The 24,967-nt window shown below is 40.0% G+C and overlaps 1 protein-coding gene across 1 annotated transcript in view; it reads left to right on the top strand.

Moving 5' to 3' along the window:
* LOC140719273 (uncharacterized) overlaps nt 1–24,967 on the top strand; it is a 77,369-nt gene that overhangs the window by 10,645 nt on the left and 41,757 nt on the right. The window contains exon 2 of the mRNA XM_073033784.1: nt 2,030–3,317. Coding sequence (XP_072889885.1) covers nt 2,409–3,317 — 909 coding nt within the window. The 5' untranslated portion in view covers nt 2,030–2,408. The remainder of the gene's footprint in view (nt 1–2,029; nt 3,318–24,967) is intronic.

Below are 24,967 nucleotides of genomic sequence, written 5' to 3'. Positions count from 1 at the left end.
GCTGGAATTCAGAAGGATGGGGGGTGGGGGGGGGATCTCATTGAAACCTTTCAATGTTGAAAGGCCTAGACAGAGTAGATGTGAAAAGGATGTTTCGCATGGTGGGAGAGTCTAGGACAAGAGGGCACAGCCTCAGGATAGAGGGGTGCCCTCTTAAAACAGAAATGCAGAAACAAGAGGATCAGCCATGATGAAATGGTGGAGCAGACTCTATGGGCCAAATAGCCTATGTCTTATGGTCATATACAACCCTGAAATTTATAATCTCTTAAGAGCCACGAAACAAGGAAAGAACATGAAAGCCATTCAGAGAGAGCCATCAAACCCACCCCCATACGAAAAAGAATGGCATACCCCTCTCCCCCAAAAACCTCACTCACCCTGCAGAGTAGGAACATCAACCCCCCAAAAAAAGCCCTTCCCCACGTAAAAAAACTAACAGGACATCAACCCCCTAAACACCCTCCCCTTGCAGAACAAGACTGAAAAGGAACAGGCGATTTAAAAAAAAACACAGAAAATAAAACCTATAAGTCCGAAAACGTCCACAGTCCTTAAATGGAATTGTCCAAACCATAAACACAGAGCCACGATACCATCCTATGATATCACTGATGTTCATTGAAAGAGAGGGACATCACACGAGGCAGAGAGGCCTACCTGCTTGTCACAGTGAGCCACCCAGCGATTGGCTGCTCACAGACTGCTCCCGTAGTGATTAAAAGGCAGGCAGTTGGCACTGAAACTCTTGTTTGCCTTGAGATCTCAGTTTTTCTCAATGCTTTAATTAGTGATTAATTGACACTTTAAATCGTGAAATGGAGTCGAACAACGGCTCGCACTGTCTCAAAGTTTCTTTGCTTTGAGGCTGTCCGAGTACGTGCTCTTGCTTCCTGGAATCTTTTCAGAGACCACAAAGCATTAGATCACGCAAAGATCTGCAAACTGTAAATCACAGACTCTTAACAGTCCTAGAAACATATTTGAGGTGAAAAACAGACGTAAAAGAAGTAAAAAAGATATTTTGGAAGATGTCGACTGAGGGAGCTTTGTAGGCTCGCGCCATCTTGACCTGAAGTCAGGATGGCCATTCTAGTGCTTCCCCCAGCAATCAGTCGGGTGTGCTTGGCAAGGGGAATGCCAGCGGTTGGATCTGTCAGACACTGCCAAACTTCACCTATCTAAATCCAAGAATTAGGAACTCAAAACAAAGATACAGTTTTGCGTTAACCTCAGAAGAAGAGGTTAATTCCCTTCCAGTGAATGAAAATGTCAATTAGTGCTGCAAAGGAAAACCAACAAAATCTTTCCATCAAATTTAGTTCTTGAGAAAATCACCTTTGTTTTACCTCTTTCTCTGGACCTTTCTACCTATGAGAATGTTTTATACCTTTCTCCCTGGGTACAGAATGAATTCAAACATCTGTCTCCTGGGTAACAAGTGACCTGTAACGATCACATCACAAAACTGCCACAATCCAATGGGAAAGACAACTGCCCTCTCCCCTCCCCCTTCATATTCATTGACATCACTGTTGATGAGTTTAGTACAATCAGTCACCTCGGGGTGGGGGTGGGGTAGGGATCAGAGTAATTAGAAAGTCTCCAGAATCAGCCATGAAATATCATGTGCTCTTTGTAGTGCTGTGGGACATGACCAGAACTCAAAATAATAAAAATAATCTTCCCCTCCTCTTTCCAATTTCTGAATGGACATTGAACCTATGAACACTAACTCACTACATCCTTATTTCTGTTTCCTCGCACTACTTATTTTAACTTAACTATTTAATAGGCATATATCTACTTACTGTAATACAGTTTTTTTTCTTTATATATATCATGTAAATGCAGTCTTTCACCCATTGATGTGTGTAAATCTTTTTACATGTTAGGAATGACAAAGAATTTGTGAACAGGGAACTGAACACAATAGCACGCCAGTTCTAATGTCTCTGTCCAGATACTGTATTTAAGGATGGCCAGATATTTCCTTTGTTACACCAAATATATCTGTTGTTGATTCCAGGAGAAGAAAAAGTATCTCATCCCAGCTGGAAATGTGCTTCATGTCGGAAATGAAGTTGTCTCTGTTAACCGTGAAATCCTCTGGGATTGAGTTGCTGAGAACACACTAGCTTTTGATCACTAGAGATCAGTTCTTCAACTGCATTGACTATGGGAGAGATTCAATCTTTCTGACATCTGACTTGATGAAATGCCAGAGAATTGATAGCAGGGGTATTATTCTTTTTCTCTCAGTGTGATAAGGAACTCTCTCATTCAGCTGGCTCGCAGCACACCACCGAGTACAAACATGAGAGAAACCGTTCAACTTCTCAGACTGTGGGAAAGGATTCAATTACTCATCTGATTGATCGGCACACTGGTCAGTTTACACTGGAGAGATGCTGTTCACATGCTCAGACTGTGAGAAGCAATTCACTGAATCGTCTGACCTACTGGCACACCAGTCAGTCCACACTGTTAAGAGACCATTCACCTGCTCAGACTGTGGGAAGAGATTCACTCAGTCATCTCAACTAAAGGCACATCAGCGAATTCACACGGGGGAGAGGCCATTCACCTGCTCTGATTGTGGGAAGGGATTCACTCAGTCAACCCACTTAAAGATACATCAGTCAGTTCACACAGCGGAGAGGCCATTCACCTGCTTCGACTGTGGGAAGGGATTCACTCAGTCATTCCAACTACTGGCACACCAATCGGTTCACACTGGGGAGTGGTCATTCACCTGCTCGGACTGTGGGAAGGGATTCACTCAGTCCTCTAAACTGAAGGTACATCAACGAGTTCACACTGGGGAGAGGCCATTTACCTGCTCAGACTGTGGGAAGAGATTTGCCCAGTCATCTCATCTGAAGGTACATCAGCGAGTTCACACTGGGGAGAGACCATTCACATGCTCAGACTGTGGGAAGGGATTCACTGAGTCATCTACTCTGAAGGTACATCAGCGATGTCACACTGGGCAGAGACCGTTCACCTGCTCAGACTGTGGGAAGGGATTTACTCGATCATCTTACCTTTTGGCACACCAGCGAGTTCACACAGGGGAGAGACCGTTCACCTGCTCAGACTGTGGGAAGGGATTCACTCAGTCATCTCAACTGAAGGTACATCAGCGACTTCACACTGGGGAGAGGCCATTTCCCTGCTCGGACTGTGGGAAGGGATTCACACGATCATCTTACCTACTGGCACACCGGCGAGTTCACACTGGGGAGAGACCATTCACCTGCTCAGACTGTGGAAGAGGATTCACTAAGTCAACTAACCTACATAGACACCAACGAGTTCACACTGGGGAGAGACATGCTGAGACTTTGGCAAGGGATTCACTCAGTGGACCCACCTACAGAGATGCCAGTCAGTTCACACTGGAGAGAGGCCATTCACCTGCTCAGATTGTGAGAAGGGATTCACTGAGTTATCTCAACTGAAGGAACATCAGTCAGTTCACACTGGGGAGAGACCATTCACCTGCTCTGATTGTGGAAAGGGACTCAGGTGATAAGGGTTTCTCAGACTCATAAGGGATTTACTCAACCATCTGATCTACTGGCACACAAGTGAGTTCACACTGGGGAGAGACCTGCGCAGACTGTGGGAAGTGATTCACTTGGTCATCTCACAAATTCACATGGGGAGAGGCCATTCACCTGCTCAGAATGGCAAAGGATTCACTCAGTCACGTTCCTTACTGGCACCCCAGTGAGTTCACACTGGGGAGAAGCCATTCGCCTGCTCAGATTGTGTGAAGGGATTCGCTCAGTCATCTCAACTGAGGCTACATTCAGCAGGTTCACACTGGATAGAATCTTTCACCTGCTCAGACTGTGGGAAAGGATTCGCTCAGTGATTGTATCTACTGGCACACCAGTGAGTTCACACTGAGGAGTGGCTATTCACCTGCTTAGGTTGTGGGAAGGGATTCAGTTGGTCATGTCACCTGCAGACACACCAGTCAGTTCACACTGGGGAGAGGCTGTTCACCCCCTGCTCAGAATGTGGGAGGGGATTCGCCTGATTATCTGACAGATTGGAACGCGGGTCAGTTCACACTGGGGCGAGGCCACTTACCTACATAGACTGTGGGAAGGGTTTCAATTAGTCATCCCACCCGTACACACTTGGGGGAGACTTTTCACCTGCTCAGATTGTGGAAAGGGAGTCACTCAGTCATCTGACCTATTGGCACACCAGTGAGTTCACATTGGGGGTGGGCTGTTGACCTGTTCAGATTGTGGGAAATGAGTCACTCAGTCACCTCAACTGAGTGTTCAACAGCAAATTCACACTTAGACAAGGCAGTACATCTGTTGAGACCATAGGAAGGGATTCAGTCAGTCAGGTTCCCTACTGGCACAGCAGTAAATTTACTCTGGGCAGAAACCATTCACCTTGCTCTAAGTCTGGGAAGGGATTCATTTGGCCAATCCACCATGTGATACATTACTGAGCTCACTCTGGAGAAAAGGCTGAAATAAGCTGCATAGTGGATAGTTAACCATCGCAGTTACTGAATCCAGATACAGGTTCAGCATCATGGTCACCATGCATGGGAGGAGTTTCTTCTGCTGATGTATATTCTGTCTATTGTATTTTATGTTGTGTGTTTTTATAATGGGTTATGAATGAACACTTTCCAAGCATTGATAGCTACAGCAATGCCTTTAAAGGGGATGTGAAACAATGGTTGACCGATAAATGTTTTAGTGAAGGTCATGTTGCTGTAATAAGTGAAAATGTGTCTCACCTTCCAACAGATAATGTTGATTGTCGTCAAGAAATTGCCCTATATACTTAGGGATAAATGGAGAATCGTTGTATTTGAACTGCAAGAAAGGCACAACTGTAAGACTACTTTTGCTGGTATTGTTGATTTTATGGAAAGGCAAGTAAAGTTTGTAACAGACCCTGTGTTTGGGATGCTCCATCTCCTGCACTAAGCAAAGGTGTGAACAAAACTAAGTCACAACTTTGTTCTAAGGCTAAAGGAATCGGCTTTGCCTCTACTGTGGCCACTATGATAAGTAATACTAAAACTGAGCCTGGAACTAATGGAAGGGAAATGGTCTAAAACAAGCTGGATGAACTCAGCAGGTCAGGCAGCATCCATTAAAATGAGCAGTCAACGAATCAGGCCGAGACCCTTCATCAGGATTGGAAGTAGCTAGCTTAGATGGTGAAAACTAAGGTCAACTATCTATACACAGTAAAGTATGCCTGTCCACGGAGGGAACATTCCATGATGGTGGGATCTCCAGGGATGGTCTCACCTGAAACATGTCCATTTGCCAGAGATTGATTTGGAAATTGAGCTACTGAGAGGGATGAATGTGCCTAAGGCATTGGAGCCATTGCAAGTGATTTGCAATGTTAATAATAGACTTTATACAATTAGAACAATGTTGGAATGGACTGTGAATAGACCACTGAATTGAGACAGTGGTGATGGGAGAGACCGTGTATAAGGCTGACAGTTAACAGGATCTGAGTTTTGAACTTGGATGAGCTTTAACAGGGGCAGTTCAAAGCCTGAGTGCAGACAAAATGACCAACCTGTTTTGTCAAGGGAAGACCCTAATGCTGGTTACAAATTCTGCAAAACTGGTGGATGGCCACTACCAGATTAGTTTACCTTTGAGAAAGAAGGAGGTTAACATGTCAAGTAACCAGAGGATCTAACAGAGGAAAGTCACAGTGGGCGGGTCTCTAACACTGCCTCTGTGACTCAAAGGGGAAGAGGGAGAAGAGAAATGCTGTGATGATAGGGAATTCACTATTTAGGGGAACAGACAGGAGGTTCTGTGGACGAGAATGAGATTCCTGGATGGTATGTTGCATCCCGGGTGCCAAGGTACGGGATATCTCAGGTTGAGTCCTCAGTGTTTTTAAGTGGGAGGGTGAACAGGCAGAAGTTGTGGTCCATGTAAGTACCAATAGGTAGGACAGGTGATGAGATACTGCACAATGGAGTTTAAACTAGAGTTGCAGGGGGATGCGAACTAGAGTGCCAGAACAGTTAATGGAGTGGTTGTGGAAGGAGCTGTTGGTAAGACCTCAGGCAAAGTTAGGAATCAGAAGGTCGAGCATGGTGCAGCTAGTATCCTGAGCTGCCTATATTTCAATGCAAGAGCATTGAAGGAAAGGCAGATAATAGTGCTGACGACGAGGAAGCTGGTTTACAAACAAAGGTAATGTGTAGTGAGGAGAGGCTGTTGATAGGGCAAAATTGCAGTCAGCAGGATGAGTTGCTATGTAAAAGGCGGACAGAATCGAAAAGGGTGAATGCAGGACTGAAGGTGTTATAATTGAATGTGTGCAATTTATGGAATACGGTAGATGAACTTGCAGCATAGTTGCAAATTTGCAGGTATGATGTTGTAGGCATCACTGAATCATGGCTGAAAGAAGATTATAACTGGGAGCTTAATGTCCAAGGATGGATATTGTATCGAATTAGGCAGAAAGGCAGGGGAGCAACATTGCTCTATTGGTAAAAAAATTAAATCAAATCATTAGAAAGAGATGACATGGGGTTGGAAGGTATTGAATCATTGTGGATAGAGCTAAGGAACTATATGGGTAAAAAGAGTCTAATGGAAGTTGTATACAGACCCTGAATCAGTAGTAAGGATGTGGCCTACAAATTTCAATGGGAGATAGAAAATGCATGCCAAAGGGGCAGTGTTGCAGTAGTCATGGGGGACTTCAGTGTGCAGGTAGATTAGGAAAATCAGGGTGGTGCTGGAGTCCAGGAGAGAGGATTTCTAGAGTACCTATGAGATGGCTTTTTAGAGTAGCTCATGGTTGAGCCCACTAGGGGATCAGTTGTTCTGGATTGGGTGTTGTGTAATGAGCAAGAATTGATTAGAGAATTTAAGGTAAAAGTGATCATAATATGATTGAATTCACCCTGAAATTTGAGAAGGAAAGCTAAAGTCAGATTTATTAGTATTAGACTGGAGTAAAGGGAATTACAGGGGCATGAGAGAGGAGTTGGCTAGAGTTGATTGGATAAGAACACCGGCAGGGATGATGGCAGAGCAGCAATGACTGGAATTTCTGAAAGCAATTTGGAAGGTACAGAATATATTGATAACAAAGAGGAAGAAGTATTGGAAAGATGACACAACCATGGTTAACAAATGAAGTCAAAGCCAATATAAAAACCAAAGAGAGGGCATATAATAGAGCAAAAATTAGTGGGAAATTTAAAAACCAACAGAAGGCAACTAAAAAAATCATTAAGGTAAAGATGGAATACGAAAGTAAGTTAGCCAATAATATTAAAGAGGATACCAAAAGTTTCTTCAGATACATAAAGTGTAAAAGTGAGGCGAGAGTGGATGTTGGACCGCTTGAAAATGGTGCTGGAGAGGGAGTAATGGGGAACAACGAAATGGCGGACGAACTGAATAAGTATTTTGCGTCAGTCTTCAGTGTGGGGGGAAAAAAACAGCAGAATGGTGGAAGTTCCAGGTGTTGGGGTCATGAAGTGTGTAAAGTTAGCATAACTAGAGAGAAGGTTCTTGGGAAAGTGAAATGTCTGAAGTCACCTGGACCAGATGGTTTCTATCCCAGGGTCCTGAAAGATGTGGGTGAAGATATCGTGGAGGTATTAGTAATGATCTTTCAAGAATCACTAGATTCTGTAATGGTTCCAGAAGACTGGAAAATTGAAAATGTCACTCCATTCTTCAAGAAAGGAAACTATAGACCAGTTAGTCTGTTGCTAGTGGTTGGAAAGACGTTGGTGTCAATTTTGAAGGATGAAGGCTCAGGGTACTTGGAGACACATGATAAAATAGGCCGTAGTCAACATGGTTTTCTGAAGGGAAAATCTTGCTTGACAAATCTGTTGGAATTCTTTGAAGAAATAACAAGCAGAATAGACAATGGAGAATCGGTTGATGTGGTGTACTTGTATTTTCAGAAGGCCTTTGACAAGGTGCCATATATGAGGCTGCTTAGCAAGCCATGGTATTACAGGAAAGATTCTAACTTGGATAAAGCTGTGGCTGATTGCAGGGGGCAAAGAGTGGAAATGAAGCCTTTTTTGGTGGGTGCCAGTGACAAGTGGTGTTCCACAGGGGTATGTGTTGGGACGGATTCTTTGTACGTATTGTGTCAGTGATTTGAATGATGGAATTGATTACTTTGTTGCAAAGTTTGCAGACGATATGAAGATAGGTGGAGGGGCGGGTACTTTTGAGGAAGTAAGGAGACTACAGGAGGACTTAGATTAGGAGAATGGGCAAATAAATGGCAGGTGGAATACAATTTCAAGAGATGTATGGTAATGCACGATGGTAGAAGAAATGAAAGGGTTGACTATTTTCTAAATGGACAGAAAATATTTTTTAAAATTGAGGTGTAAAGCAACGTCCTTGTGCAGGATTCCCTAAAGGTTAATTTGCAGGTTGAGTGTGGTGAGGAAGGCAAACGTATTGTTATCATTCATTTCAAGAGGACTAGAGTATAAAAGCAAGGATGTAATGTTGAGAATTTATAAAGCACTGGTGAGTCCTCACTTGCAGTATTGTGAGCAGGTTTGAGTCCCTTAGAAAGCATGTGCTGAAGCTGGAGAGGGTTCAAAGGTGGTTCATGAAAATGATTACAATTATGAATGACTTGTCATATAAGAGTGTTTGATTGCTCTGGGCCTGTAGTCACTAGAATTCAGAGTAATGATGGGTGACCTCATTGAAACCTATTGAATGCTGAAAGACCTTGATAGAGTGGATGTGGAGAGTCTAAGGCCAGAAGACACAGCTTCAGAATGAAGAGATGTCCTTTTAGAATAGAGATAAAGAGGAATTTTCTCAGTCAGAGAGTGGTGAATCTGTGGAATTCTTTGCCACAGACAACTGTGGAGGCCAAGTCATTATGTATATTTAAGGCAGAGGTTGATAGTTTCTTGATTGGTCAGAGCATGAAGGGATTGTCAGAGAGAGATATTAACAATTACTCTGTACTGGCTAAGTGCTGTCGCTTCTGGTCTAGGTAACTGTAACATAATTTGATTGAAAGAAGAAAGAGCACATTTGCATAAATGTGAAGATATTTATCCTTGAAGATTTCATGTTTCCTAATTTTGTAGTATTTAGTTGTGATTATTATTTAATAATTAGGGGCTGGGATGTCAGAGCCATCTATCTATATTCTGTCTGCCGCAGGGAACCGTACTCTCTCCGGTGCTGAGTAGGCTATGGTCAATTATGGAAAACCCTGAACATCCTCTACATAGCACCATCCAGAGACAGAGAAGCAGTTTCAGCGACAGGTTACTGTCGAAGCAATGCTCCTCAGACAGGATGAAGAGGTCAATACTCCCCAATGCCATTAGGCTTTACAATTCAACTGCCAGGACTTAAGAACTTTTTTTAAAGCTATTATTAATGCTTTTTGAGTTAGTGATTTAGATGCATATCATATTATTACTGAGTTAAGTATTGTATGTAATGAGTTTTTGCTACAACAAGTGTATGGGATATTGGAAAAAAATGTTGAATTTCCCCATGGGGATGAATAAAGTATCTATCTATAGATTATGTTGCGTGTATTTATTGTGGACTAAGAGGTCCAATCAATGTTGGGACCAGAGTACTTCAAAGAGGTTACTGGCAGGTCGGCGAAGCTAGTATACAAGGAGAGCTTCACGGACATTCTAGATGTCCAGTCAGCATTGGGAGCAGAGCACTGCGAATTAAATAAAAGTACAGAATGGGCAAGCGGGGCAGCCATTGTTGGGAGTAGGCTAGCAGTGAGAGTAGGATTGTCAGGCTTTGACGAGAAGAGGCTGAGGCCAAAGAACCAGGCTGTTCCCCTCAGCAACCCCTTTGGATACTGCTGAGGGGGATGACCTATCTGGGCAAGGCAGCAGCAGCCAGACCAATAGCATTATGGTCAGCTCTGAGCCTCAGAAGGGTGATGTAAAGTCAAGCGGAGCAATAGTCAGAGGGGACTTGATAGTTAGGGGGACAGATAGGAGATTCTGTGGCAGCAAAAGAGACATCGGGATAGTGTGTTGCCTTCTGGATGCTAGGGTCCAGGATGTCTCTGAGCCATTACAGAATATTCTGGAAGGGGAGTGTGAGCAGCCAGAAGTTGTGGTACATGTTGGTACCAATGATACAGGCAGGAGAGGGGTAGAGGTCCTGCGCAGTAAGTTTAGGGAGTTAGGAAGGAGTCTGAAGTGCAGGACCTCTAAGGTGGTAATCTCCGATTACTCCTAGTGCCACAAGATAGTGAAGATCAGAACAGGAAGATAGCGCAGATGAATGAGTGGCTGAGGAGAAGGTGCAGGGGGCAGGGTTCCAAAGATCCAAGAACCTGTTCTGGGGAAGGGGTGATCTGTACAAGTGGGAAGGGTTGCACCTGAACTGGAGGGGAACCAATATCCTAGGAGGGAAGTTTGCTAATGCTACTGGGCAGTTTTTAAACTAGATTTGCAAGGGGGTAGGAACCGAAGTAAAGAGACAGAAGATGGTGCAGTTGGCGCACAGGTAGTGACAGCTTGTAGGGAGTTTATGCGAAAGGATAGGCAGATGATAGAGCAAAGAAGCACTCAACCAGATGGTTTGAGATGTGTCTATTTTAATGCAAGGAGTATGATAAGCAAGGTGGATGAAAGAGCATGGATCAATACACGGAACTATGATGTTGTGGCCATTACAGAAACTTGGATGACTTGGGCAGGAATGGCTGCTGGGCTTTAGATGTTTCAAAAAGGACAGGGTGGGAGGCAAAAGAGGTAGGGGAGTGGCACTGCTAATCAGTGATAGTATCATGGCTGCAGAAAAGGAGGAAATCATGGAAGGATTGTCTACTGAGTCATTGTGGGTGGAAGTCAGAAACAGGAAGAGGGTAATAACTTTACTCCTGATGAAGGGTTTCGGCCCGAAACGTCGTCACTACCTCCTTCCATAGATGCTGTCTGGCCTGCTGAGTTCTGCTGTTTTGTGAGTTTTGTGTTTTTAATAACTTTACTGCATGTTTTCTAATAGATCCTCCACTAGTAACAGAAACATCGAGGGGCAGATAGGGAGGCAGATTCTGGAACAGTGCAATAATAATAGGGTTGTTGTGATGGGAAATTTTAACTTTCCTAATATTGACTGGTATCTCCTTAGAGCAAGGGGTTTAGATGGGGTGGAGTTTGTTAGATGTGTTTAGGAAGGTTTCCTGATGCAAGCCAACTAGAGGAGAGGCTGTACTTGATCTGGTATTGGAAAATGAACCTGGTTAGGTGTCAGATCTCTTCTCAGTGGGAGAGCATTTTGGTGGTAGCGATCATAGCTCTTTCTGTGTTACCATAGCACTGGAGAGTGATAGGAGCAGACAATTTGGGAAAACATTGGGGTGAGGGAAATATGCTATTAGGCAGGAACTTAGGAACATAAATTCGGAGCAGATATTCTCAGGGAAATGCACGACATTAATGTGGCAAATATTCAGGGAACATTAGCATGGATATGTACCATTGAGTTCTAGAGCCGTAAGGTAATATTACAGCTATATAAGACCTTGATCGGACCTGTGTTCAGTTCTAGTCACCTCACTATAGGAAGGATATGGGTACTATAGAGAGTGCAGAGGAGTTTTACAAGGATGCTACCTGGATAGAGAGCATGCCTTTTGAGAATAAATTGAGTGAACCTGGCCCTTTCTCCTTGGAGTGACAGAGGATGAGAGGTGACCTAATAGAGGTATATAAGATGATGAGGGGCATTGATCATGTGGTAGCCAGAGGCTTTTTCCCAGGCTGAAATAGGTAACACGACAAGACATAGTTTTAAGGTGCTTTGAAGTAGGTACAAGGGGATATCAGAGGTAAGTTTTTCACACAGAGTGGTGGGTGCGTGGAATGTACTGCCGGCGAAGTTGTTAAAGGTGTATACAATAGGGTCTTTTAAGAGATTCTTAGATAGGTACATGGAGATTAGAAAAATAGAGGGCTATACGGTTGGGAAATTCTAGGCAGTTTCTTGAGTCTTTAATGTGCTGTGGATTTCTGTGTTACTAAGTAATCTGTCGGGTTGGGGTGAGATGAAGCAAATGAGTATAGTTCTGAATTCACACTTTGTCCTCGTTAGTTTAGTTGAGAGGAGGTGAAACAAGGAATTAATATTTTTTGCTGACTGCTTATTTCATTTATTTTGATTATTTACAATATTCACTTACCGTAGATTCCGGACTACAGAGCGCACCTGATTAAAAGCCGCTGGCTCTAATTTTAGAAATAAAATCATTTTTTTAATTGTAAAGGCCGCATCGGATTTTAGGCCGCACCGGATTTTAGGCCGCACCGGATTTTCGGCCGCAGGTGTCCCACGTTGTAATATGAGATATTTACACAGAAAGATATTACACGTGAGGATTTTTTTTAACTTTTAATTAAATCCATATGGTAACAAAAACAAATACATATTGCAAATGCTTTTTTTCGAACCGTGCCCGTACGCGGCTACTTTTAAATATACGTTGCGTATACTTCTTTACTGAACAACATTCCAATATCTCCTAACGACTGGTAAAAAAATATATATATTGCAGCCTACCAGGAAAAGTTATTGATACCTTTAACTTAAAAGCAGAGTTTGCTCAGATCCAAAGCCGCTCGCGTAATGCGCTCCCTCCCTCCGTCCCGTTTCATCGCAAACCGGCATTTTCCCACAAGACACCGCGAAACCGGGTGTGACGTCATAGCATCCCGCGATGTAGTACAGAAAACAAATATAGTTTAAACTAAGTAGGCAGCACAATGCTTCGAGTGTTTTCCATGTTGATGAGGGTGAGTACAAATGACTGATTTACAATAATTTAATTGTGAAAGTGCGCTTGATTTATCGTACAATTTCATTGGACCTCTGTGAACTACTCATCAATTTTATTGGTCTACTGTTACGAGGCAAAATGTTTACAAGGCGGCATGAAAAAAATCATGCATTAGCCGCTTCGGATTATTGGCCGCAAAGTTCAAAGCTGTTCAAAATGTGGGAAAAAAGTAGCGGCTTAAAATCCGGAATCTACGGTATTTTGTTCGTTTCACTAATGTCGCTGTATTAGATTGTTCATTTTTGCTTGTTTCATAATAAATAATCCAACATAGTTTTTTGCCTTGGAACTCAATTATTTGGAAGCATCATTCAGTGTTAATTCCCTCATCAGTCTCACAGCGGTTTTGATTTGTTTCAAGTAACCACTGCAGATGAGGTTCATCTTTAATGGGACTGGAGTTTAATATTCTGGATCTGTTTCAGATAAATCAGTTTTTTAAGTTCTTCCTCGGATACTTAGTGAATCTACAACACATTCAGTGTATGGAGTCATCTCAGACTAGCTGATCCCTGCCAGTACTTCGATTGCTCGACAGTCCTTTTAAATCCTTCCCTGCTGTTCACCTCTCGCTCTTCCTTTGGTGCTAGGCTCCAAATAGTCACCACTCTGTGGGTGATGAGCTTTCCTTTGTATTTCCTGTCTGACTTCCTGTGCAGGCTGAAGAAGAAGATGAGCTGAGTGCAGTTATGTTTGACATGTTGTTTGTCCCTCAGATCTTTGGGGCGAGGAAGAAAGATATTGTTAGTTACCCATTTTATTCCCTGTCCATTTCAACATTATGGGTCATTTTCACTACTTCCAAAGGGCTGTCACCAACACAGCAGGGTTGTTAGAATACATCACTGTATTCTAAAGTCTGAAAGTGGAATGGAAACCATGCATTGTACTGTATGCTCAATGGTGTGGGGTCAGAAACCAGAGACGGGTCAGCACAGGGCAGAGTTTTGGGTAAGAGAAACACAGATGCGGGAGGAGGGGGGGGGAGGCTTGGTAACTAATAAAAGAATAACAACATTTGGAAGCTGATTGACAGCGCTACAAATTAGGTTGAGCTTGACTGATGACACACACAATGCCTGTTGACTTTGAGCATATTGCTTGTGAAAGCTGCCTGCTTTCAACTGGCTGGTGAGTTCTCATAAAGATATTGACTGGATTGGTACCATTTAGCAGAGAGAAGGCAATGCTTTCAATGGCCCTGTTTTTACCCAGAAATCTCTGAGCTTAAAAATGTACAATCACTGTGAATTGAGTGTGCAGGTGCCAAGAGTCCAAAGCTGTGTTGAAAGGTGTGTAGGCGTTTAGTGGACAAACAGCCTCAGAAATGGGTACAAATGACCTCCTAGGCACAGCTGAGATCTTACTTCTAAACCTAAGGATTTGGGATGGATGAAAAATATAGTTCCATTTATCCCTGAGCAAAAAATTATAATGCATCTATCAGATAAATACATAAACAATTTTATACCAATTGAAGTGGAACATGAGATCAGGGCCTATGTCCAGAACCATTTGACGCCCATACCTTGGTAGCTAATGGGCAGAGTTGAGACTGATGCTAAAAGATAGAGCTGGGTCTATACTCCAGAATATTAAAATGTCAATTAGAACTCCACAGTTTAAATTTCATAGATTTTTCGATTTAAATAACTTTGTTCTCTCTAGTAATATCCATTTTAACTTTTTCTTTAAGCCATCAATTTTGGATAAGGCTTTTTTAATATGGAAAACTAAGGGAATAAAAAACTTTTTTAGATCTATTTTTAGAGGACTGTTTAATGTCTTTTTCACAGCTAGTGGATAAATATGATATATCTAATGCAGATTTTTTAGATACTTACAAGTTAGGAATTTTTTACGTGATTTTTTACCTTATTATCCATTTGTTCATTTACCAAATATGATACATGCTGTTTTTCAGCTTAAACCATTTCAAAAAGGATTGGTAGCCATTATATATAAACAGTTAATGAATTCATGTATGATGCCTAATGATAAGGTTAAACGTGCTTGGGAAATGGAACCAGGATTCATTTTCAGATGATCAATGGAATAAAATTTATTATTTAGTTAATAATTAATTTATCTGCGCACGTCTCTCCCTAATTCAGTTCAAGATAGATAAACTAGCACAAATTTTTTCTAATATAAATCCTACCTGTGATCGATGTAACGCTGAGGTGGCTACTATAACTCATATGTTTTGGTCCTGTACAAAGTTAAATAATTTTTGGAGAGATGTTTTTAGAACGTTATCAAAAGTCATAGATGTGGACTTACAACCTAATTCATTTACAGCAATCTTTGGGATTGGGATGTGATAGCTTTTTCAACTTTATTGGTCAGGAGAGCTATTTTGTTACAGTGGAAAGATTCTAATCCACCCACTGTTTTTTTTGGCTCTCCATTATGTCTTGTTTAAGCTTGGAGAAAATTAGAAGTCGGACGTTCGATAAATCTTCTAAATTTGAGCAAATCTGGTGACCTTTTTTTCAATATTTTCATATAATTTAATTTTTTTCTTTTTTTTAGGTAAAATTTTAAAAAAAATTTAATATATTTTTTCTCTCTCCATGCAGTTTCAGATCCGACAAGAAGGATGCTTTTTTGTTTTAGGTTAGTTTAGTGGGGTTTGTTTGGTTTTTTTCTCTCTTAATTATAAAAAATTTCCAGTCTTTTTTTTTGTATGAATTGCCAAGTGGAGTTGTGGTTCTTTGTTTATATATAACAGTTCAATATAACATTTACATGACTTTGACAGTATACATCCCTTTTGTTGTTTTGTACATTTATTGTATTATGTATTTGATATAACTTCTCTGATTTGTATCTATTCATTTTTTTAAAAAAATCAATAAAAAAGATTGAAAATGGAAAAAAAGAGCTCCACAGGATAAAACAAACTTCTTGCATCACATTTGGTTCTTTAGCAGTTCACCATTGTTTCTTCTTTTCAATTTAATGATAACGGTGGGGTGGAGGTATGTCTCTGCCAAAGAAGGTGTAAGGTGCTCTTTCCCTGTGCTAGCCTGCAGGTCACCCTTGGGTAAGGTGTAGCACCTGCTTCGCCCCCAGTTAGGGTCACATGAAGCCATGGCATCAGGTGGTGGACGGTCGTATGAGCAGCTGGTGCATATCACAAGTCCTGGTTATGCCACCACTGACACCACTTAGACAATGTTGAAGAGTATTGATAATGACCAGGGTAGCCCGTCTTGTAAAAACGCTGCCCAGAAGAAGGCAATGAGAACCACTCCTATGGAAGAGTGCCAAGAAGAATCATAGTCATGGATAAGCCCATTATAGCAAAATAATAATAGCAAAAGGATAGTGAGGGATAAAATTGGTCCCTTAGAGAATCAGAGTGGACAGCTATATGTGGAGCCAAAAGAGATGGGGGAGATTTTGAACAATTTCTTTTCTTTAGTATTCACTAAGGAGAAGGATATTGAATTGTGTAAGGTAACGGAAACAAGTAGGGAAGTTATGGAAACTATGACGATAAAAGAGGAGGAAGTACTGGTGCTTTTAATGAATATAAAAGTGGATAAATCTCCAGGTCCTGACAGGTTCCCTAGGACCTTGAGGGAAGTTAGTGTAGAAATAACAGGGGCTCTGACAGAAATATTTCAAATGTCATTAGAAACGGGGATGGTGCTGGAGGATTGGCGTATTGCTCATGTGCCATTGTTTAAAAAGGGTTCTAAGAGTAAACCTAGCAATTATAGGCCTGTCAGTTTGACACCAGTGGTGGGTAAATTAATGGAAAGTATTTTTAGAGATGGTATATATAATTATCTGGATAGACAGAGTCTGATTAGGAACAGTCAACATGGATTTGTGCGTGGAAGGTCATGTTTGACAAATCTTACTGAATTTTTTGAAGAGGTTACGAGGAAAGTTGACTAGGGTAAAGCAGTAGATGTTGTCTATATGGAATTCAGTAAGGTCTTTGACAAGGTTCCACATGGAAGGTTAGTTAGGAAGGTTCAATCATTAGGTATTAATATTGAAGTAGTAAAATGGATTCAACAGTGGCTGGATGGGAGATGCCAGAGAGTAGTGGTGGATAACTGTTTGTCAGGTTAGAGGCCGGTGACCAGTGGTGTGCCTCAGGGATCTGTACTGGGTCCAATGTTGTTTGTCATTTACATTAATGATCTGGATGATGGGATGGTAAATTGGATTAGTAAGTATTCAGATGATACTAAGATAGGTGGCATTGTGGATAATGAAATAGGTTTTCAAAGCTTGCAGAAAGATTTAGGCCAGTTAGAAGAGTGGGCTGAAAGATGGCAGATGGATTTTAATGCTGATAAGTGTGAGGTGCTACATTTTGGTAGGAATAATCAAAATAGGACATACATGGTAAATGGTAGGGCATTGAGGAATGCAGTAGAACAGAGTGATTTAGGAATAATGGTGCATAGTTCCCTGAAGGTGGAATCTCATGTGGATAAGATGGTGAAGAAAGCTTTTGGTATGTTGGCCTTTATAAATCAGAGCATTGAGTATAGGAGTTGGGATGTAATGTTAAAATTGTACAAGGCATTGGTGAGGCCAAATTTGGAGTATTGTGTACAGTTCTGGTCACCGAATTATAGGAAAGATGTCAACAAAATAGAGAGAGTACAGAGAAGATTGACTAGACTGTTACCTGGGTTTCCGCACCTAAGTTACAGAGGAAGGTTGAACAAGTTAGGTCTTTATTCTTTGGAGCGTGGAAGGTTGAGGGAGGGGGCTTGATAGAGGTATTTAAAATTATGAGGGGGATAGATAGAGTTGATGTGGATAGGCTTTTTCCATTGAGAGTAGGGAGATTCAAACAAGAGGACATGAGACTTAGGGGGCAAACATTTAGGGGTAACACGAGGGGGAATTTCTTTACTCAGAGAGTGGTAGCTGTGTGGAACGAGCTTCCAGTAGAAGTGGTAGAGGCAGGTTCAGTATTGTCATTTAAAGTAAAATTGGATAGGTATATGCACAGGAAAGGAATGGAGGGTTATGGGCTGAGTGCAGGTTAGTGGGACTAGGTGAGAGTATTGCGTCTATGCTTGTCTTGGGGCTTGCGTTGATAGATATGGACTTGTTTCTGGGGTTTGTAGTTTGGGTGGGGTTTTTTTCTTTTTTTTATCTCCATTATGGAATCCCGGAGCATATGCTAGTTATTTTTATTGTTGTTCATCTCCACCATTTTCGATCACCTTATCCTGATATGCGTCTAACTACTTTTTTTAGATGCAAAGTTTCATGATGATATCTAAACAGTTAAATGTTTTAACTTGGAATTTAGGTTGGAATCACCCTATTAAGCGTAAGAAAACATTTAAAGTTATAAACTGATTCCAGCCTGATACAATTTTTGCTCAAGAGACACATATCAGGTTACGTGATAAAAATCGATTTTTTAAATATTGGAGGGGGTCCTCAATTTCATGCAAATTCCCAGAGTAAAACTAGAGGTGTCTCTATTTTTATGGATTCCAATATTCCTTTTAATCAGGAGGATATTATAGCCAATATTAATGGTAGATTTTTAATTGTTAAAGGAATAATTTGTAATAAGAAAATGGTTTTAGTTAATATTTATGGACCAAATGTTTGATCCCTCATTTTTTAAAGCTGTTTTTGCTCTATTACCTGATTTAAATGAATATATGTTATTAATGGGTGGTGATTTTAATTCTTGCTTAAATCCTTTAATGGTTAAGTCATCATCCAAACATCAACTCCCTAATCATTCTGCATCACTTATTAATTCCTTTTTAACTGATTGTGGTTTAATTGAGGTCTGGAGGCATATGCATCCTAGTGATAGAGAATATTCTTTTTTCTCACATGTTCAAAATAAATATTTGAGAATTGACTATTTAATAGTTGACCCTTGACTTTTATGTAATGTTCAGAAATGTGAGTATGATGCGATTGCTATCTCTGATCATACTCCTTTAAATTTAATATTTGAATTGAAAGATGTTGTTTCTACCAGACCATTTTGGCGTTTTCCAGAACATTTATTACAAACTTCAGAATTTGTTGAGTTTATTGAAACTCGGATAAAAGAGTTTTTTCTCTTTAATAATATAGGAAACGTCTCAAAGTTAGTAATTTGGGATACATTTAAAGCTTATTTACGTTGTCAAATTATATCGTATATAGCTAAATTGAAGAAACAAACAAGAATGGAATTAGATAAAATCTCTAAACAAATTAAAGAATTAGATAACATTAATGCACTCTCTCCAAATGTTTCATTTAAAAGAAGAGTAGAATTACAATCACAGTATAACTTATTACTAAAATATCCTATTGAAGGATATTTGCTTAAATTGAAAAGTCAATTTTATATTTTTGGGGATAAAAATAATAAGCTCTTAGCTTCCCAACTAAGAGCAGCTAGAGCTAAAATACAAATTTTAAAGATTCGTAAAAATAATGGAGATATAGTAAGTAACTATGAGGATATTAATAACACTTTCAAGATTTTTACTCTGATCTTTATAGATCTCAATTTCCTGCAGATTCCTCCAAAATGGAAGCTTTTCTATATAAGATTAAATTTCCACAAATTTCTGATGAATATCAACAGATGTTTGATGCTCCAATTACTGAGCATGAAATTCAGAAAGCTATTTTATCAATGCAATCAGGTAAAGCTCCTGGACTTGATAGTTATTTGGTGAGATTTTTCAAAAAATTTAACAGATTACTTTCTCCATATCTTTTGGAAATATTTCATGAATCATTTGAGAAGGGTAATTTACCATCTTTCTATGAAGCATCTATTTCCTTAATTCTTAAAAAGGATAAAGACCCTTTTGAATGCTCATCATATAGACCTATTTTGCTATTAAATGTGGATGCAAAAATCCTTTCTAAAATAATGGCTAATCGCTTGGAAAATATTTTAATTAAAATCATCTCTGTGAACCAAATGGGCTTTATTAAAGGCCGTTACTCTTTCTCTAATGTTCAGAGATTGATGAACATTATTTATTCACCATTATCTAAGCAACCTCAATGTGTTATCTCTCTTGATGCAGAGAAGGCATTTGATAGAGTTGAGTGGCCATATTTGTTTAAAGTATTAGAAAAATTTGGTTTTGGTAATAATTTTAATAGATGAATTCAGATGATTTATAAGAACCCTATTGCCACGGTCATTACTAATAATTGCAGGTCTTCTTTCTTTTCACTTTCTCATAGTACTAGACAGGGATGTCCATTAAGCCCTTTATTATTTAATCTTGTATTGGAGCCTTTAGCTATAACATTACGTGAGGCTAATAACATTCATGGTATTTCTATAAATTGAACCATACTTAAGATTTCTCTTTATGCAGATGATCTTTTGATTTTTATTTCGAATTTTGAGGAATCAATTCCTAATCTTTTGGAAAGACTTAAAGATTTTGAAAAATTTTCAGGATATAAACTCAATTTGAATAAAAGTGAATTGTTTCCATTAAATGCTCCTGTTAGTACATATAATGATATTCCTTTTAGGAATTGTTAATACATTTAGATATTTAGGTATAATTACTAAAAAATATAAAGATTTTTATAAAGCTAATATAGTTCCTTTAGTAGACTCCATGAAACTACTATTTTTTAGATGGAATCCACTTACTCTTTCTTTAATAGATCGTGTCCATGCTGTGAAAATGATGATTTTACCTAGATTTTTATATATTTTCCAAAATATACCTATCTTTTTAACTAAAAAATTTTTCGATCAAATTGACTTGCTTATTTCTTCCTTTATTTGGAACAATAAGAGACCAAGAATTAACAAGTACCATTTACAAAAACCCAAAAAAGTTGGTGGACTTGCACTTCCTAATTTAAGACTGTATTATTGTGCTGTGAATATTAGACAATTATGTTTTGGCTATACTGGCTCAATAAGAGCCAAAAACCACTATGGGTTGATTTGGAATTAAAAGCTGTTAAACAATTTTATTTAACTTCAATATTAGGAGCTCCATTACCTTTACAGCTCTCTAAAATTCCAATTTTAAATTTTTACCCGGTTATTAAGCAATCTTTATGGATTTGGATTCAGTTTCGCAATTTTTAAAATTTTAAACAATTTAAGTTGTCTAGTTTTTTTATATCGAAACTTTTTGTTTAAACCTTCAATAACCGACCCAATTTTTCTCCTATGGAGAAATAAAGGGATCCGTTTTTTTACAGATTTATTTTGTGATGGTCGATTGATGACTTTTGCAGAGGTAATTAACAAATACTCTCCTGCTCATACACATTTTTTGCAATATTTTTAGGTTAGACATTTTTTCACAATAATATTTACCTAAGTTTCCTTATCTACATGAATCTGATTCGTTGGATACCATTTTGAAGTTGAATCCTTTAGTGAGAGGTTCCATTAGCAGAATTTATAATTTATTTTTGTTACAAAAAGAGAACCTACCACTAAAGATTAAACAAGATTGGGAGAGAGAACTTAATATGACCTTTGTTAATGAAGATTGGGTTCGAATTTTGAAAAATGTAAATTCTTCTTCTATATGTGCCAACCACTGTTTAATTCAATTTAAAATTGTCCATCGTTATTATTTAACAAAGGAGAGACTATCTAAAATATTTTCTAGTGTAGATAATTTCTGTGATAGATGTAAAACTGAAGTAGCTACTTTGTCACATATGTTCTGGTCATGTTCTTCATTAAAACTGTTTTGGAAATCTTTATTTTCTACAATTTCTAAAGCTCTGAAAATTAATTTACAACCTAATAGATTGAATGTTCTATTTGGAATAGTTCCGCATCATATTCAGGGTATTTCGTCTTCAGATCAACATGTAATTGCATTTGTTACATTGTTGGCAAGAAGGGCTATTCTATTAAAATGGAAAGATACCTCTTCCCCTACATTAATTGAATGGTTTTCTCATGTTACAAATGATGAACAACTCTGATGGGCAGAAGGGTACAGAATCGCCAATGCCCCCCCCCCCCCACTTTTTGGAGAATCGCAAATCACTACTATTCCGATGCTGTTATCAAGGGAGATGAGAGAGACACAGGAAAGCTGCCAAGACAGTTGTTATTGATAAACAGCTCATGTCAGTTAATGAGAGAGAGACAACTCAGAGAAACACAAAGTGGAATGTCTCCTCCTAACAAAAGCGGAACGGAACCACTGATTACTGCTATTGTCTCTTGGAGAAGGATTGTTTATTGAGTACTGTTCTATTCATTGAAACCCCTCAGGGGGCAACCAGAGTGGGCTGGTTTGATGGGTTGCATCATCCCAACCTGATTGACACCTGAGACCACCGTGAGTGGGGATAAAAGTAGGGTCTGGGGCAACACCCCTCAGACGCACCAGGAGAGACGCTACAAGACCGGTGGGGGCTTGTGTGTGTGTGTCCACCCTTGCCTGGGTGATGAGTCCACCACGGAACGGTCTAGCTAAAGGACGGAGGGGTCATATGTCAATGGCCACAACAACAACGCATCGACGGATCAAGATTGTAAAGGAAAGTCGGCTAGTCAATAGCTGTTACTGTTCTCACTCTCTCTCTCTCTCTCTCTCTCTCTCTCTCTCTCTCTCTCTCTCTCTCTCTCTCTCTCTCTCTCTCTCTCTCTCTCTCTCTCTCTCTCTCTCTCTCTCTCTCTCTCTCTCTCTCTCTCTCTCTCTCTTTCTCTTTCTCCCTCTCCCCCTCTCCCTCTCCCTCTCCCCCTCTCCCTCTCCCCCCTCCCTCTCTCCCTCTCCCCTCTCCCTCTCCCTCTCCCCCTGTCTCTCTCTCCAACAATTGAAACACCGTGACCAACTACCGCAGCCTGCATGAACTGAACTGAACTTTATATTTCCATCTGACAATTCATTATCCCCTAGACAACGATAGAGCTTATTTCTTATTGATTATTATTATACCCACACTTTTAGGTTTAGTATTGATGACGTATATTATCTGTATATTTACATTGATATTATTTTTGTGTATTTTTACTAATAAATACTGTTGAAAATAGTATCACCAGACTCCAACGGATACTCCTATCTTTGCTGGTAAGACACCCAGTTACGGGGTTCGTAACACTCAAGTAATGTTATGTCTCAGTTTGGAAAAAAATTAGAAGTAGAACTTTTTGAACCTTGATTCGATTTTTGAGAGAAGATGGGGTTCTTTTTGTCAAATATTATGATTAATTTGAATTATTCTATATGGTTTCCTTCCAATTTTATTTTTTTTTAAATATGAATTGGCGGTTGATGACTCTTTTTCTTTATACAAAGGTATATTTAGATGATGGTTAAACGTATTTGCTTCCAGGGGTTGATTCCTAATGGGTTTTTTTTCTTTTTTTTTGGTAGTTAGTGGGGGTTTTTTTTCTTAGTTAGATGGGGTTCTTTTTTTTTTTTCCCTTTTTCCTATGTATAAAAAAATTTTTCTTTCCATTTTTATATATTACGATCAGTTTTTTTCTTCAGCTCTATTAGTTGTATACATATTAATTTGTTGAAGTTTTATATTATTGTATAGCTGTAGAAGATTATGTATCAATAAAAAGATTCTAAAAATGAAAATGAAAGTAAAATTGGATAGGTATATGGACAGGAAAGGAATGGAGGGTTACGGGCTGAATGCGGGTCAGTAGGACTAGGTGAGAGTAAGCATTTGGCATGGACTAGAAGGGCCGAGATGGCCTGTTTCTGTGCTGTAATTGTTATATGGTTATATATATATATATATATATATAGCCCATATCATACGACATAGCACATAATGATGATGATAATGAAGGATTACAAACACTTGGGTAACAAGCAACCTGTAACATTTAAAGATTCATAGTCATAGAAAAATACAGAACAGAAACAGGCCCTTATGTCCATCTAGTCCATGCTGAAACCATTTAAACAGCCTACTCCCATCGATCTGCACCGGAACCATAGCCATCTCTACACCCCACTATCCCCCAACCAAACTTTGCTTAAGCTTTGAAATTGAGCTTGCATGCTCCACTTGTGCTCGTAGCTGATTTCCCACTCTCACGACCCTCTGAGTGAAGAAGTTTCCCCTCATGTTCCCTTAAAACTTTTCACCTTTTACTCTTAACCCATGCGAGCTCAACAGAGCTTTGACCAGCGGCCAGTGCAGAAGTTTGGCGAGGATGGGGACCAATCAGGTCCACTGCCCGAGGACAAAATGCAGGAGTGGTTTGCATCAGTGAAATAGAGCTTTGACCAGTGGGCCGGTCGGTGTTTGGGATTAATTCGTAAGAGCAAATTAAAGGTAGGCAGGGCAAGCGCAGCGGCTGTCAGAGTGGACATAGTCAGAGTGATGATTTTAATGCTATAGCTCTTTGAGAGAGAGAGAGAGGCTATCGCTCTGAGAAAGCAAGGAAAAGAAAAGTTCAAGTTCTTTCCTTCTCTTTTTTTATATCTGTTCAGCTAGATAGAGATGACAGGCAGAATAGTGCAATGCTCCTTTTGCGGGATGTGGGAAGGCATGGAGAACTCCAGTATCCCTGACCACTACAATTGCGAGAAGTGCATCCAGCTGCAGTTTCTAACAAACCGTTTTAAGGAGTTGGAGCTGGAACTGGATGAACTCCAGATCATTCAGAGGTTGAAGAGGTGATCGATAGGAAATATAGAGAGGAAGTTACACCCAAGGTGCAGGACACAGGAAACTGGGTAACACACACAAAGTGCTGGAGGAACTCCACTATTTCAGAAGGGTGGGGGGCAGCAGAAAGAAAACTATAGACTTGTTACCCTGACATCAGTGGTTGGGAAGTTGTTGGAATTGATTATTAGGGATGAGATTATGGAGTACCAGGAGGCACATGACAAGATAGGCCAAAGCAAGCATGGCTTCCTGAAAGGAAAATCTTGCCTGACTAACCTACTGCAATTTTTTGAGGAAATGACAAGCAGGGTAGACAAAGGAGATGCAGTAGATGTGGTGTACTTGAATTTTCAGAAGGCCTTTGACAAGGTGAGGCTGCTTAGCAAGATAAGAACCCATGGAATTACAGGGGAGTTACTAGCTTGGGTGGAGCTTTGGCTGATCGGCAGAAAAACAGAGAGTGGGGAATAAAGGGATCCTATTCTGCCTGGTT

Source organism: Hemitrygon akajei, chromosome 31 (assembly GCF_048418815.1).
Source record: "Hemitrygon akajei chromosome 31, sHemAka1.3, whole genome shotgun sequence".
In the NCBI taxonomy this organism is placed as follows: domain Eukaryota; kingdom Metazoa; phylum Chordata; class Chondrichthyes; order Myliobatiformes; family Dasyatidae; genus Hemitrygon; species Hemitrygon akajei.
The sequence above is the reverse complement of the archived record's forward strand: the minus strand, read 5'-3'. Positions and strand labels throughout refer to the sequence as shown.